The following is a 15,772-nucleotide window of genomic DNA, read 5'->3' as shown; positions in this document are numbered from 1 at the left end:
CGAGCCGCGGCGGCACCGCTAGCGGCCGCCGTACCCCCCCTCGAAGATGACGTTCTTCTTGAAAGCGTCATCGCCGGCCACCGGCATTCTGTCAAACAGGTTGCGGGCGTCGGGGAGCATGTCGACTGGCATCTCCCGCGCGCGTTTCCTCGCCCCACCGGATGACAAGCCACCAACTACCGGTGTGCCGTTGAGGTCGATGGGCGCGGGCGCGAGCGTGGAAGGCGCCACCATGCTCACCTCCGGCGAGCATTCTCTGGAGAGTCAGCAGGCTTGCGGGTAGATGTGGAAGCCAAGAATCTGGTGAGTCGCCGACGCGCGGGGCGTCTCTGGCAGCACCATCCGAGGAAACGCAGACGAGCCGGTTCTAGCCGCGGCCACGACGGCGTTGACGAGCCCGTGCTGGCCAGAGTTTAACCCTAGATACAAAAGTGCCTCCCTCGTGGCCGTTGCGACGCGGGCGTTGGTGTCCTCCTGCTGCGCGGCGGCGGCGACGATGGCGGTCGCGGCCGCTGCTTCATCCCTTGCGTCCGCCGCGTGTCGGCGGCCCTTTCTCTTCACCGACTCCTTGGCCCGCTCCTCGAACGTCAACTTCTTCTTTGGCTTGGGCGCGGTGGCGGTCTTGCGGGGGCGCGAGGCTTGCCTTTGCTGGAGGGGGCGGTCGTGATGCGCATAGATCCCCGTCCCATTTTTACGGCTCCCTCCATTCCTTTGCGTAGTGCGCATAGATCCTGGCTCTAATACTCTCTTTATTTCATAATGTAGTGCATCCTGTTTTTAACACTATCTTCATTCCATAATGTAGTGCGTTCATACTTTTTAAGATTATGGAATGGAGGGAGTACAAACGCATGCGCTGGAGGGTGTACTTTGGACGAAAATAGCCTCGATTTCGTCGGTTTGTCCCACGCCCACTCGCCCAGTCCATTCACAACGCGGGAGAAGGAAGTCGCAGCGTCCTGTCACGGCTTGGTCTTGGCGGCGGCATGTCCTGGCTCTAGAGAAGGAAGTCGCTGACGCCGGCCGCGGACGCGGAGATGCCGGCTGAAGCTGCAGACCACGTACACGGCGACGCCGGTCGCGAACGTGGGGAAGCAGAGCACGTACACGGAGACGCCGACGAGTGGACGCGGATACTACTCCAACAGCCGCACGACCTCTTGCATGGCCGCCGTCGTCTTCTTCGACAGCGGCACGATCGACTTCCTCTTCTCCTCCCCCTCACCTCCTCTCTATACATCACGCTCTTGGCTCCACCACCTCCCTCCCGGCGAAGATCTTCTCGATGGCTAATGGCGAACAAAGAAAGCCACGAGGGCAGGGACCAAATGAATCTTGCTTCGATCCAGATGCTTGCGTGGGGCCGGAAGGGGATCCGGATGCTTGTGTGCAGGAGAAAACCGATGTGGACTTCGATCCAGATACTAGTTGCCTGCGGAAGAAAGGGTGTGAAGGGGAAAGACCGAGCGGGACCGTGCGGCTACGGGGAAGGTTATTTTCGTCCAAATTCGCTCCAGACTGCTAATCCGCACTACATTTTGGGATTTTGGTGAAAAACTTAGACGCACGCACTACATAAAGGAATGGAGGGAGTATACTCGTGAGAGAGTAAATGAAGAGAAAGAAGTGCAGGCACGATTTTGAGGCAAGACAAACGACGGAGAAGAAGGTCTGAGAAGTACAACTCACCGAAGCCGAATTCGTGATTTGAAGGAGTGACAAATGCAAAAGGCTGGTAATATACTCCTCCGCACGCTGTGTGACTGAGGACCCGTCGGATGGCTGGGGCTCTATAAGACCAAGAGCAATCCACTGACGGATGAGGCGATCTTTGACTACAGTGTGACCCTCCGGGAGCATGGCACAGTAGGCATAACATAACTTCAGAGGTGATGGCATGATAGTGTATGCAATCTTGAAGTATAAAGGTGTCGGGTCATTATCTGATAGCATGCATGAATTTCTGTGGAGTGCCTCCTTCCATCCTCTAGCATCATTGTGCCGTAGCATGGCTCCAAGTACTTTAGCCTGAAATGGTTCATCTGAACACTGTTTGGCAATCCCCCGTCCAATCCTTTCCAATTCTTCTCGATCAGACTTGGTTCTACCTTCAAAACCACTTGTGTCTTTGATTATTGTCCAGCATATATCCTCCCTCAACCATTTTAGCTCTATTGGTCCCGCAGTAAAAAATGACGGTTCCATGTCCCCACGCGGGGTTGCTATTACAATCACCTTAGTGCTCTTGTCACCTACACAGAACATACGCCTGAACTGAATACAATCCTCGCCCTTCAGGTATAGGCCATCTAAAACAACAAGCGTCTTCTTATTATTAAGAAGCTCATGGAGGCGCTTCGTTATGTGCTCAATGTACTGATTTGAAGACCCATGATGGCTCATGATCTCTTCTCCTCCTGACAGGTGAGAAATTATGGAGATGCCTATTTTATGCAAGTCATGTGTCTCTGAGGCATGAACCCATACCCGAGAATGGTCTTGGAATCCGGTGTGGTTGAAAACCATTCTTGCCAAGGATGTCTTGCCCTGGCGTTCCTGTTCTTTGATGGGAAGAATGACGGGGCCTTCATAGGTACACACATCCAGTATCCTTTGGATCTCTTCTTCTTCGACCTGTTCTGTTACATGAATATCCTGATGTTCACGGTGATATGGTTTGAAATCCAAACTTTTCGAATCCAGCTCTATCTTGCTCAGTTCTCCGGTCATCTTCTTCATCTTGTCGGCCATTGGATGATTCTTGTGGACAACCGCAAAGCACGGCAAGATGCTTGTCACCTGCAAGGAAACGATTTCAAAAGTGTAAGGTCGTCTTCTAGTGAATTTAGTGATTCTGTAATTATCTGCCCAGCCTTTCAAGTAATGAATTCAGGTGGGCGATCTTCAGCCCCGGTGATTGAAAGAATAATAATTAAAAAAAAGATCCATTCCAGATCTGAATATGAATACTGCTCCAGCTTTCTTTGATTTGAGAGTGGTACCTCTGAATCTGCATACCATAGATTCAAATAGCCCGGGAGCCTCACCGCTAAGCTATGGCTACCCTAGAGCCTCGCTGCTAAGCTATGGCTGTTGCCGCGAAAACCTCAACATATCCCTCTAAATGGCAGAAAAATCAGCAAAAACCTCTAGAAATCATCTCTCTCACCAGAAAATTTTCTTCTATTGCCCGCTATGGTGGCCGCTATAGCTCCTGGAAGAGGCCGCCGCGAAATTGTTTCTCCCGCGATTTTAATCTATGCTGCATATATACTCGTGTTGCAACTTGCAAGCAAATTAACGGCCTGCAGGTAATAATAAAATACGCACCTTTCCTGCAGGTGGAGATTTCCCCGGCGTGTCCTGCAACTCGTCCACCATGTCGGAGATCCCGTAGGCGCTCATCCTGACCCGCTTCACCCACTCCCGCACATCCTGCTCCCTAGAGGCTGACCCCAAGTTAAACCCCCGCATCACCAGCTTCTCGGCCTCACCTAGGAGCGGCTTTACGGCGTCCAGCGCCCGCAGCATTTCTTGCAGGTCGCTGGTGAGTTTCCAACGCACCGTGACCTCATGCCTGATGGCGGATCTGAGCTTTGTGCACGCGCTTTGGACGATGGTTTCGGCCATGGCGACCTTTCCCCCCCTCCGACGAGCTCTATTTGTTTGTGGTCAACGAGAACTGAATGGTGCAAAGAGGCGGAGCAGAGCCCGTCGGTTTGTATATCCGTCAAGCTAGAGCAGTACTCCCTCCGTTCGTATCTAACAAAAATCAAATAATTCCAAAACACTAAGGCGCAGTGGTACTAGTTGCATGCATATTAATTAGACCTGTCTATCAATTGAAGGACCAATGCATTGTATTTTTTTAGCACGCTATTGCAATTTGAACGGGTCCTCTAATTAATAGCACATTTTCAGTTGAGAAAGGAATGATGTGATTGGCTTCCTCTGTGATTTCCGTTTATTTGATTAGGCGTCTTAGAAGGTGCACCGTAACCTAGGTGCAAAGAAATTGGGATAGGAGAAGAATTAAATCAAATCACATCAGCCTTTCTCAACTAAAATTGTGCTACTCCGTCCATTCCACAATATAGTGCGTCCGTGCTTCTTGAGATTCAAATTTGACCGTAAATTTAACCACCGACACCGATTGCGGTCATAGCAAAAATTATATCACTGAATTCATATCGAAAATATGAATTCAGCGTGGTATAATTTTTGCCCCCGCCGCAGTCGGTCTCGTTGGTTAAATTACAGTCAAACTTAAATGTTGAAAAGCACAAGCGCACTACATTGAGAAATGGAGGGAGTATGAGTTAGTGGACCTGTTCAAATCGCAATAACATGCTAAAAAAATTGCATGCATTGGTCCTTCAATTAATAGACAGGGTCTAACTAATATGCATGTAACTAGTACTACTGTTTCGCGTCTTAGTGTTTTGGAATTAGTTAAGAAAGGCTGATGTGATTTGATTTATTTTTTCTCCTATCCCAATCTCTTTGCACCTAGGTTGCGGTGCACCTTTTAAGATGCCTAATGCACAACGAAGGGAGTAGTAGCCAGAGCTGGCCGAACGGGCCGGCCTGCCGTAATCATTCCTGAAACGGCGGCACGCGGGTCGGCCAGCCGGCACGCAGGGCACGACGGGCCACGTGCTGTTTGGCCTGCTGGCTGTTTTTGGGCCACTTTTTACCATTGTTGTTGGTGAAGCCAAAGTGATCCGTTCTTCTTTGTCCACTCTTCCTAGTAAGTTTCTTCTGATGCTTAAAAAACTAGTAAGTTTTTTCTTTATTTGGAAACAATGTAACTCATTTGGCAGAATTTTACATATAAGTTTTTTCTTGCATATAGTTGCTCTTACTTTTTGTATATAATAATATTTTATGGTGGCTACTACAAATCATCCTATTGATTATGGGAAACTTAAGCTGCCCCCACGACTGTTAGATGTGCCCATCACAACCGTCATTTGGTCCTTGCAGAACCCACATCGCTCACCCGCACTCCGCAGCACACGCTTCCCCCTCTCAAGCATTGCTCCCCTCGCATCGGGCAGTCGACCAACACTTGCCCCCAACCACTTTCTCGGTTGGCCATCGCTCGCTGGTGATGCTGCAAAGCAGCACGCATCTCATCTCCCTATGTGTTGCCGTGGGCCGCCGCCTCTCACGAAGTGCTTCATCGGAACATCGGGAAACCACCGCCTAGCGCTTCATCATAGAACCGGGTGCTGCCGGCGACTGCTCCATTGTAGCGTGGGGAGCTCCATTATTGCAGCGACGGGAGTCATCGGCGAGTGGTCCATTGCAGTGCAGGCAACTCCATTGCAGCCGCCGGCAAGAGCTCCATTGTAGCGCTGGGGAGTCGCCGGCCGGGAGCAATCCATTGCAAGGCCGGGAGTTGCTGGCGAGCGCTCCATTGCAGCGCCCAGAGCTGCATCTCAGCTCCGCGAGCTGCTGGCGAGCGATGCATCCTTGATGGTTGCCCCTTGAAGCATCCGCGTCGTCGCACGGCATCATGGCGACACGCCTCTAGCGAACGGTGTTGCCTCGTGCAGCAACTGCTAGGCGGGTGAGCGGTGGCCGTCCTGTTGCTTTGCAGCAGCGGGCAGGAGTAGCGGCTGCAGAAAAAATGGTGGTGTTCCTCCTGACGGTGCACATGAATGGGAGTAGAAAGCTTGCAGCAGCTGCGGCAATCGACTTGGCGGCGTTTGCCCCGATCTAGAGGAAAGGGAGGGTAAAGGATAGATGAAAAATACTCCCTCCTTTCCGGTCTATAGGGCTCAACTCAAAAATCTCACCAACCAAGATAGATGGTGAGTGATGGAATATTTCTTATAATTTGAAAAAGTACATGCATTGGTCAATTTTTTATTAATACTTGCATGTAATTATTTAATGCATTTTAAAATCTGAACTTGTGATGGGGAACAACCAAATTGAGCCTTATAAAATAAAAAAACTAAGATTTTAAGATAAACCCTATAAACCGAAAAGGAGGGAGTATCCAGTGAGAAAACAAAAGGCTGCGCGGGCGAGGGGGGGGGGGGGGGGGGGGTAACAGAGATGGATAGCGGTGTGTGGGTAGTACAGCTGTACAGGCAATGGGACGCGTGTCGACCGCCTTCGTGATACCAAAATTTTGATCCGTCCTTGATTGTTTCTTTTCTTTTTCGAGACAAGCGTCCTGGGGAATCTGATACTGTTAAAGTCGTCTCCTACCAGTACTTACAGTTACCAGTGTTACCACAAACTGGTAGCGGCGCATGATCCACCGTTGCCTTTAGCTCGGCGTGAAGGCCCATTTTGTCCACTCCTCTTTGTATTCCCTCTAGAGTCATTCAGCACCCACCAGCGCTGGAGAAGAAGTCATAGACTATAGCTGGTACATTCAGCCTATGGGTTCACGTATTTCGCAGCTCACTTTGCTTCTCCCCATGCATATTATTTAGCAAGATCATCCTTTCATTTTCCACCCAAATCTATCAGGGACCTGTTAATCAGCAAGAGGCTGTAGCCATGGAGTTGGTGGTGGCTGGGACGATGAAGTCTGTCATGGCCAAGCTCGGCGGCCTTCTCGCTGCCGAGTACACCCTGATCAGGGGCGTCAACGGTGACCTCCAGTACATCAACGATGAACTCGCCACCATGCAGTCCTTCCTCCGCGCTGTCACTGCAAGGCACGACCACGACGACCTAATGGACGACTGGGTAAAGCAGATCCGCGACATGGCCTACGATATTGAGGACTGCATCGATGACTCCGGCGGCCGTCTCCACGGCCTCCGCCCCAACATGTGCTGCTATTCCCTCGTCAACATCGTCTACGAGGTCCTCACTTGGTGGCCTCGCCGCGACGTCGCTGCCAGGATCTCCGTCCTCAAGATGCGGGCACATCAGATCGGCGAGCGGCGCAACCGGTACGGCGTCAACAACCCGGAGACCCGTGGTGGGTCGGCAACTTCTAGAAAGGCTGCTCGATTTGACCCTGCTGACAACCAGGAGTCAAGCCTTCAGCTTGTCACGGTGAAGGGGCCAATAGGGGTGAGCAATCATATGAAGAAACTGGACAAGTTTGTGACCATCTTTTTTGGGGTCGGAGGGGTGGGGAAGACCGCAATCGCCACCACCTTGTACAAGAAACTTTGGGACCAATTTGATCACCGCGCCATGGTTACGGTGTCTCAGAGCTCTGACCTGGAGGCCATCCTGAAGAGCATCGAGAGTCAAATCAATCCGCAGACCAGCAACCAGGAAGAACAAGCTGTCTCGACAAATTGTATTGTGGCAGCTGCCAGAGGCGCACGGGATGTAGTCAGCCGATGCACATCTTCTATCATGCCCAAGTGCTGCAGGTGTGGCACCGCCGATGAAATGCGTCACGAGATGAAGCTGGGAGAACACCTCAAGCAGGGAAGCAGGTAACTTACATTCCTATTAGTGTTCAGTTTTTAACCTATGAATTTCAAAACTTACATTTATTTTCTGAAGGCAACATGACAGAGCATCTATCTTTGGTAGTGCAATCCTATATTCCTACTCCCTCCGTCCGAAAAAACTTGTCCCGAGCTTGTTCCTCAAATGGATGTATCTAGCACTAACTTGGTGCTAGATACATCCATTTGAGGGACAACCTTTTTCGGACGAAGGGAGTATTAGTGTTCAGTTTTTAACATATGACTTTTTCCTGAAATCCCGTTTTTTTAATAAAACACAGTTAATTGATCTTCGAAAATGTTGTCCTTCGAATATTTACCTTCTTACTAAGTTAACACACTTGCTATAGAACTTCAGTATTGACATTGCTTGTTTCCATTAATTGTATGCATGTCTCTATTTCTTCCACAATACAATAATTCCAAGGAAATTACCTGTTAAGTAAAATGTATCTGAATGAGTATTATGTTTTGATTCAGATATAAGAAAATAAGTTATAGTTTACTGCTGATGACTCACTTTCTGCCGTACTTTTTATTTCTTTTGTTGGCAGTTATTTGGTATTAATTGATGATGTATGGTCTGCTCCGATGCTGGAAAAGATTATACGTGCACTTCCTCCACATGGAGACAGCAGAATAATAGCTACCACAAGGTTTCGTGCTGTTGGTTCAACACTAGGAGATGTTGAAATTCGTGAAGTTACAGGTCTTCTTGAGAACGAATCAAAGGACTTATTTGAGCAGGCCTTCCTTGAGTCCAATCGAAGCAAACATCCTGCTACAGTACCTACGAGACAAGGTGATCCTGTGTGTGTGTGTGTGTGTGTGGTTCTTATTATTCATAATGTTCTTAAAACCTTTTGATGGCAATAAACTTGCAGAACCATATATGGATAGCAAACAAGTTCCAGATGAAGTATGGAAGATGTGTGGAGGGCTACCATTAGCCCTAGTTACCGTGGCTGGTCGTGTGGCATGCAGCCCAAATAAACTGAAAAGTGAATGGTCCAAACTTTGCAACGATCTATTTCCAGGGTCAGAGAAAAATCATTGGAAAGAACTAAATAAAAGGATTACTCAGGAGGAACTGGGTAGGATCATCGGCCATTGCTTTGATGATTTACCTCCCGAAATAATGACTTGCTCGCTGTATTTGAGCATATTTCCAAAGGGCCACAAAATCAGTAGGAAGCGCTTGACAAGACGATGGCTAGCCGAAGGCTTTGTCTGTGAGACTCAAGGGCTCGGTGCGGAGGATGTTGCAGAGACGTATTTCAATCATCTGATAAGGAGGAAGATCATCCGACCAGTGGAGCACAACAGCAATGGAAAGGTGAAGAAATGCATTGTTCATGACATGGTTCTGGAGCACATTGTAGCAAAGGCAAGTGAAGAAAATTTCATCACTGTAATTGGTGGTAACTGGCTCATGCAGCCACCAAGCGGCAAGGTCCGTCGGCTGTCCCTCCAAATCAGTGATTCCAAACGCACAACGGATACTGAGAAAATGAACTTGTCTCATGTCCGGTCGCTCACCATGTTTGGGAGCATAAAGAACCAGCTTCCTTCACATTCCTTCAAGTTTGGTATTGTACAGGTTCTTGACCTTGAAGGCTGCACTGATTTTAAACAGCACCATGCAAAAGAAATATGCAAGATGCGCCTTCTCAAGTATCTTAGTCTCCGACGAACAGACACTAATTGGCTTCCTGAGAGTATCCGTAAGCTGAAGAATCTTGAGACCCTGGATGTACGGGAGACAGATATCGTTGAGTTGCCTAACACCATATGCCAGCTTGAACGGTTGGTTAACATACTTGGTGGGGATAAAACAATGCGGAGATCATTGAAGGTCCCTGAACAGCTGAAGACAAAGATGAAGGCCCTGCGCGTACTGTCGGGGATTGAGATCTCCGGGGTTTCAGCAGACTTTCATCATTTGACCGAGCTGAGGAAGCTCGCCATTTACAAGCTCAAAAACATGAAGGTTGATGCGAGTCTCACACAGTTAACCTCTTCTATTGAGTACCTTGGTGGCTATTCTCTGCGCACTCTCATAATTGATGATGAGTCATCTGAGTTTATCCAATCACTGGATACTATGTCATCCCCTCCAAAATTGCTTGCTTCCCTTGAGTTATCTGGCAAGATGGTCAAGCTCCCCGGTTGGATCAAAGAACTCGGTGCTCTCAACAATTTAACCATTTCACTGACAGCCCTCCGGGAAGATAACTTGAAAGAGCTTAGCAATCTAGGTACACTATTTTCTCTTACCTTTTCGTTGAGGGCTAAAAAGCTGGATCCACAAACACTTTACATTCTGGCAGAAAACAAGATATTCTCTAATGGGGAGGTCATAATTCCGGGTGGAGGATTTAAGAATCTTAAGCTTCTCCGCTTCATTGCTCCTCTATTGCCATCGCTGAGTTTTTCAGAAGAAGCCATGCCAAAGCTGGAAAGACTTGAGCTACACTATAGCATGCTGGAGGGTCTTTTCGGTGTAGAAAAGCTTGCAAGCCTCAGAGAGGTGCACTTGACATCAGGAAAATCCCGTGGAGATATGACCGAGGACATAGTAAGGGAGATGGAGAGTGCAGATAATAGAATCAACGCCAAGGAGCTTAAGATAATTCAAAAGCAGTGCCTTTGATTGATTTAAATGAAGCCAATTTTGCTGTTTATATTTCCTTGTGATTGCGTGTGAAACATGTTTGATGATCAATACCAGGATCTTCTTAATTTAATGTTGAGTTTGATATGTGTTATCGGTATTTTGTCACTGTATTTTTATATAAGTTGCAATGCAACGGAGGCTACTATTTTAATTTTTAATGGTTATTTTATGCTTGAAACGGCAACTGAATGAAAAATCAGTAAATGGCCTATATATGAGCATGCATATGCAATTCTGCGCTCATGAGTTTAAAATGCTCCAACATATGGATGAGATAACACGTCACATGTTTACACTGCCTACATTCAAGTGAATATGGTACACATGCATTTGAGGATTTAACTCTGACCATCAATTAGACCAGTAATATAAAAACTATGTGACCTCAAAATTATACTCCTTCATCGTGGTTTTAGTTTTAATTTAAACTAAAACTATGACACTTATTTTGGACGAGAGGGAGTACCATTGAAAAGTTCTTTGAAATACAAACTTAGTGGTATAACGATAGTCGCAGATGACCCAAATTTGATTAGTGAAAACAATGGTCAAAGTTGATTCATAGAACGTGTGTATGTCTTATTCACCGGTATTTTTTTTCAGAAAACGAGAATGACCTTGGTCTCTGCATCTAAGCGATGCATGCGGTCATTTTATTAATTATTCACAAAGACCTTATATAAAGTAATACATCTTTAAGTCTGAAGCCACCGTCATAGCAACATCTATCGCAACTCCTAACCACTTGATGAAGGGGCACCGAAAGTTCGAGCTGAATATCAAACAAATCTCGCACCAAAACCTAACATATAAAGTCGGTGGCCCCAACCAAGCGTCTTGGCGGTTTGGGGGCACATACTGGTCCGGTGCACTCTGAGAGGCCACCGCCGCCGTCTTCCACCGATCCATCTTCAGAGCAGGTACTGACGTATCGACATTGGTAGGTTTGCTGTCGATGTCACTATGTGGTCAGACAACGCCACCTCCCTACGCGCGTCCATCATCATACATCAGTTGTCGAGACCCAGTTGCGCCATGTTGCCGAGACTCCACGCCGTCGATGCGTGATATGGGACGCCGCTCCATCGATAAAATCATCCACTGGTCCCTCGAGCCAATGCACACCTCCACCCGACATCGTTTTGTTCACCGGAATGGAAGAAGTATATGACTTACTCCTAACTTTATCATCATCGGCTGGTTGAGACTTCACCATCTTGATGAACAGTACCCGTTCTTGGAAACCTCCATCTGACATCATTTGGAAACGATAAATAACATTGCTGCACAAGGGAACAAAGTTTCACCTCATTGTTTGACTTTGTTGGGGCCTTGGAGGATGAACCTGATCAAAGCCAAAGTGGGTGATTGATATTATTAATCGTATTGGGTGAGGGTGAACCAATTTGCAATAAACAACATCTGCAAGCCGATTGGGCTCAAGGAGACAACCGCTGGAAAAGGTTGAGGCTGGCGTTAAATAAAAATGATGGGGCCGGACTGGTTCAAATCCAACAGCTAGCTGCACCTTCTCCCAAGGAGATCGATAAAACAAGATGCGGTACCACATCGCGAGTTCCTTTGGCCTTATCTTTTAGCGTTCGTCATTACGTATTTTTAAACAGTCTCGGTGGCCGTCCTATTCTTGGGAATCTTTCGTTTATATTATCACGAGAGGATAGATAATCACATGGACTGCACAAGAGAACAAAACTCAAGGTCATCGTTGGACTTTTGGTGGAGCACGTCACCTCCAATTAGTGGGGTGGTGGCCATTTGAATCAAACTGCAATAACCAATAGACAGACAGGGCGGCACCGCAAGTTGCTTCTAAATAAGCGTTTCCCGCCGCGTCACCCTAGAAGATGCTGCATCCACGTTAATAAGTTACTCCCTCCGTCCGGGAAAAGTTGTCTCCATGACATTTTTGCAAAAAAACCCTCCACTTTTGTCCGACCAAACCCGCAGTCCTCGTCTTGCCGCTGCGTCACTCCCCTCCCCGCAGCTTCCCGACGTTGCGCTGCTCCCCTCCCCGCCGCGCCGCGCCGCGCCGGTGAGCTCCCCCGCGCCGCTGAGCTCCCTCGCCCCGCTGAGATCCCCCGCGCCTCCTCTCCCTCCTCCACGCCGCCGCGCCGCTCCAGTTCGCTGCGTAGCTCCTCCTCTCCCCTAAAAATCCCTTCTTCCGGTGAGGTTCTCTTCGACGAGGCGCCGCTCGATCTGGAGGATGACGACAAGTTGGCGCTCGATCTGGAGCATGGCGACGGCATGGGGCGGGCGCTCTCGTCCTCGAGCTCCTAATCCACCAGCTCCTCTTCCTCCTCCAGGCCCTCCTCAACATCACCGGCGACGACGGCATGGGGAAGACGACGGCGGCGGCTGCGGAAGTCGACCCCAACGAAGGCGAATCCTCCTCAACATCCCAGGCTCCTCCTCCTTCAGGTCCTCCTCGTGCTCATCTATCTCATGCCAAGTCTGAATTTGTACTGCCAAGTCTGAAATTTTCATCTTTATTGTTAAGTCTGAAGTTAGCTGACATGCTTCTCTGACTTGACATGCTTGCAATTTTGATCACTAAGAGTACTGCAGCTAGAGTATATCTCAATTTATAACAGCACATGTTGACCTTGCAGCAAGATTACAAGGACATCATTTCTGTCAAACTAAAGCAAGCAAACACTTAACTGAATTTGACTGTACCAATTGAACAAAGCTGCAGGGTACATTATGTTAAAGATTTCCTACTTTAGTGATTTTTAGGGAGAGCACTTAAAAAATTTAGTCAGCATTGATTTATGAGGGAGTAGAATTTTTGACAAAAATGCTAGTGCTGTCTGTCTGTGCCTTCCAAGCCTACAAAGAGGTAGTACTGCATTTGTGTCAAATTTGATTTAGTCTTAATTTAGAGCTGCGTGTAGTGCAAACTGGATGATGTAGTGCTCTGAATTTGAAGCTTTAACAGTATGTAGATATAGTCTTGTTCAGATCTTACTGAAGAAGAGAGGGATTAGTAGGCAGGTTACTTCAGAGGCTTTGTTCAGATCTAACTGAATGAATAATTCAGTTAACTTTACAGGGGATCTAACTGACTGAATAAGTTTTAGGGACATGCTTTTATCAACTCTTAGTTAAGAGATTGTGGCAGTTTTCTGCAGTCTATCAGTTTGAAATTGACTTCCCTTGTTCGTATTTTACACTCATCTCTACCTGGAGAACAAATTCCTTAGTGCATAATCTGTAGCTCACCATGACAATACTGTCACATGAACAATTCAAAACAGTTAACTGAAAGTGTCTAAAAGTAGTTAAGTGTTTCCAGGATTTCTTTTTTCTTCGGCAAGGCATGATTTCTTTTTTCTTCTTCTTTTTTCTCTAGTGTGCCATGATTTCTTCAGCAAAGCATCAATATCTATTCCTATCAGTGGTTATCTAATTGAATTTTCACATGCTTCTATCAGTGGTTATCTAACTGAATTTTCACATGCTTCTATCAGTGGAAAACTTATATTGTTTGCTACATTTTATAAACAAAACACATGGAAGCAACTCTATATTTGATCCATTTTGAGTAATTAATTTGGTACTCTGTTTGCTGTTGAATTCTGCAAGTCCTTCAGTCTAAGCCTATGCGTAACACTGCTTGTTCACTAATTCAGTTTACTGTACAATTTTGTGCAGACTGAATATTGTTTGTGTGTAGCACACGCTCATCAAATTACAGACTGGATGATCCGCTGCTACTCTAATTCACCTCAATTTGACATCAATTTGATCTACACAACAAATTAACATCAATTTGACACTGATTTCAGGGCGCTGGCTACCTTTCAGCAGCAGCAGAGGCGGCGAGGAGGAGCTGGGTCGCCTGGACGAAGAAGAAGAAGAAATCAGCGAGGAGGAGCAGGTGGGCGGCGGTGGTCGCCTCTGTAGCAGGTGGGCGGCGGCGCTGGGCCCTACGGTGGATGCACTGGTCACCTCGGTGCACGGCGGTGGAGCAACGGCGGCCGGGGTCTTGCCCAACTCCCGCAGCAGAGTGGCTGGCCTTGGCGAGCCGGGGTTGCGGCCGGGGATGCGAGAAGGACGACGAGTAGAGCCGACCGTGAGCCGTGGAATCGCCGCCTGTCGAGGTGTCGCCGCGGAGGAGCAGCTGGGCGGCGGCGAAGCTCGCCTCCACAGCGCAGCTAAGCAGGGGCGGCGCAAGATGGCAGCTGCGGGACAGGTGGGCGGCGGCGCAAGTGGGACTTCGTACTGGCTGATCCTACGGCGGCTGGGGCACGCGGTGCCCGTGGGCAACAAGGGGAGGCGGAGGCTGGGGCGCGCGCGGTGCCGGCGAGCGTCGGGGGAGGAAGAAGGACCGATTAGCACGAGATCTAAAATGAAAAAAAGGGGTTTTCTGCAAAATTACAATTGAACTACGCTGGTGACAACTTTTTCCGGAAGGAGGGAGTACCTTATTATAAGCGGGCCGGCGGGTTATTGCCTATTGGTTCAAGTACGTTGTCGATGCTATCTGTCTCTTTTCTGCCCTGATGTGCCGGCGGCACGCTGACAATTCCGTGATGATACTTGTGAGCAACCGGCTACTAGTTCACTCAATTGAAACAAGGTTCGGGTTACAACTCAGAGTTGCAGACGAAGTGTAAGAGCAATCTACAGCTCGACGTCTCAAACCGGCCTCAAACTCCCAGACAGCCCGCTCGGTTACTGACCGGTCATGATTTATTGACCCAGACGGACATCTCAAACGGGCCTCAAATGGCCAAGTTGACCGGCACCCCTCATATCCAGCCCAAATATGGAGTAGCCCGGACGCGTCCGTCTGACAAGCCCGGCCCACCATCGACCCCATGGTTGTCCCACAAAAAAAACCATCTGGCTCATCGCTCAGAAACCCTAGCTCACCCGCTCTCCTCTCTCGTTCCGTCCTCTCCTCTCCCCGCATCGATTCCGATGCAATGTCGAGCTCCACGGTTGTCCCACAAAAAAAATCCGGCGCAATGTTGAGCTCCGGCAGCCGCTTCGACTCCGACCTGGATCCGGACTATGAGCATGCCCTCCGCATTGCCTTGCAGCAGTCCAAGGTGGAGGCCGGGGGCAGCTCCGGATCTGCAGCCTTGCTGCTTCCTCGCCGACGCAACTCAGACGCCAGCACTGGCCCCTCCCGGCCAGTGCGCAGCTCCGACAGGCGGCCTGCGCAATCCACGCCTCCCTACGCCATCCCCTGCCCCCACCGGTTGCTGCTCCCCCACATGGGCAGCGGTGGGTGCTTGTGCTCGCCCCGCCGGCCCGGACGCGCACGCCAGAATCAGAGGTGTGAACTGCCCGCCGCGAGCGGCAGCGACAAAGGGAAAGGAGGGAACGCGGAGCAGTCCGTGCGTCGCCGCCGCGGGATGGAGGCGGAGCCCGATGAGGACACGCGGCTCCTCGAATGGGTCTACCGCCGGTATCTTACGACCACGGAGACGGACGCGCGGCGGCTCCGGCGGAAGAACGCCAAGGCGCTCTGGATTGCTATTGAGTAGTCCGAGCGCGAGGCGGTGGAGGCAACGGCGGACGCGGCTCGGCTCACGAAGCTCAAGTGGCAGCAGGACAGGGAGGTCCGGCGGCTAAAAGGGCTCATCATCCTCTCTGACACCTCCGATGACAACGACGACCACGG

At 49.1% G+C, this 15,772-nt stretch overlaps 3 protein-coding genes across 3 annotated transcripts; 2 read left to right on the top strand and 1 right to left on the bottom strand.

Moving 5' to 3' along the window:
- Window positions 1–264: 264 nt before the first annotated feature.
- On the bottom strand, window positions 265–3,671 carry LOC147983102 (disease resistance protein RGA2-like). The gene is made up of 3 exons (XM_087540640.1): window positions 3,331–3,671; window positions 1,690–2,799; window positions 265–771 (listed from the first exon to the last, which is right to left on the bottom strand). The coding sequence occupies exons 1-3, from the start codon at window positions 3,628–3,630 to the stop codon at window positions 265–267; spliced, it is 1,917 nt and encodes a 638-aa protein (XP_087396766.1). The 5' UTR covers window positions 3,631–3,671.
- Window positions 3,672–6,350: 2,679 nt separating this feature from the next.
- On the top strand, window positions 6,351–10,164 carry LOC147983101 (disease resistance protein Pik-2-like). Its single transcript, XM_087542834.1, has 3 exons — window positions 6,351–7,424; window positions 7,994–8,241; window positions 8,324–10,164. Exons 1-3 carry the CDS (start codon window positions 6,523–6,525, stop codon window positions 10,090–10,092), a joined length of 2,919 nt encoding a protein of 972 aa, XP_087398960.1. The 5' UTR covers window positions 6,351–6,522; the 3' UTR covers window positions 10,093–10,164.
- A 2,180-nt stretch (window positions 10,165–12,344) lies between these two features.
- Window positions 12,345–14,607, top strand: LOC125532641 (uncharacterized). Its single transcript, XM_087542838.1, has 2 exons — window positions 12,345–12,555; window positions 13,926–14,607. Exons 1-2 carry the CDS (start codon window positions 12,471–12,473, stop codon window positions 14,522–14,524), a joined length of 684 nt encoding a protein of 227 aa, XP_087398964.1. The 5' UTR covers window positions 12,345–12,470; the 3' UTR covers window positions 14,525–14,607.
- Window positions 14,608–15,772: the final 1,165 nt, after the last annotated feature.

Source organism: Triticum urartu, chromosome 2A (genome assembly GCF_056163025.1).
Source record: "Triticum urartu cultivar PI428250 chromosome 2A, HENAU_Tu73, whole genome shotgun sequence".
Taxonomy (NCBI): domain Eukaryota; kingdom Viridiplantae; phylum Streptophyta; class Magnoliopsida; order Poales; family Poaceae; genus Triticum; species Triticum urartu.
This window is presented reverse-complemented; position numbering and strand designations above follow the sequence as displayed.

Excerpts from the sequence above, each read along its gene's own strand:
- LOC147983101 (XM_087542834.1), top strand. The coding sequence starts at position 6,523 with ATGGAGTTGGTGGTGGCTGGGACGATGAAGTCTGTCATGGCCAAGCTC. Across the intron at positions 7,425-7,993 it reads CACCTCAAGCAGGGAAGCAG|TTATTTGGTATTAATTGATG; the intron begins GTAACTTACATT and ends TTTTGTTGGCAG. Across the intron at positions 8,242-8,323 it reads TACAGTACCTACGAGACAAG|AACCATATATGGATAGCAAA; the intron begins GTGATCCTGTGT and ends ATAAACTTGCAG.
- LOC125532641 (XM_087542838.1), top strand. The coding sequence starts at position 12,471 with ATGGGGAAGACGACGGCGGCGGCTGCGGAAGTCGACCCCAACGAAGGC. Across the intron at positions 12,556-13,925 it reads CCAGGCTCCTCCTCCTTCAG|GGCGCTGGCTACCTTTCAGC; the intron begins GTCCTCCTCGTG and ends CACTGATTTCAG.
- LOC147983102 (XM_087540640.1), bottom strand. The coding sequence starts at position 3,630 with ATGGCCGAAACCATCGTCCAAAGCGCGTGCACAAAGCTCAGATCCGCC. Across the intron at positions 2,800-3,330 it reads AATCTCCACCTGCAGGAAAG|GTGACAAGCATCTTGCCGTG; the intron begins GTGCGTATTTTA and ends GTTTCCTTGCAG. Across the intron at positions 772-1,689 it reads AAATCACGAATTCGGCTTCG|GATGCACTACATTATGAAAT; the intron begins GTGAGTTGTACT and ends TGTTAAAAACAG.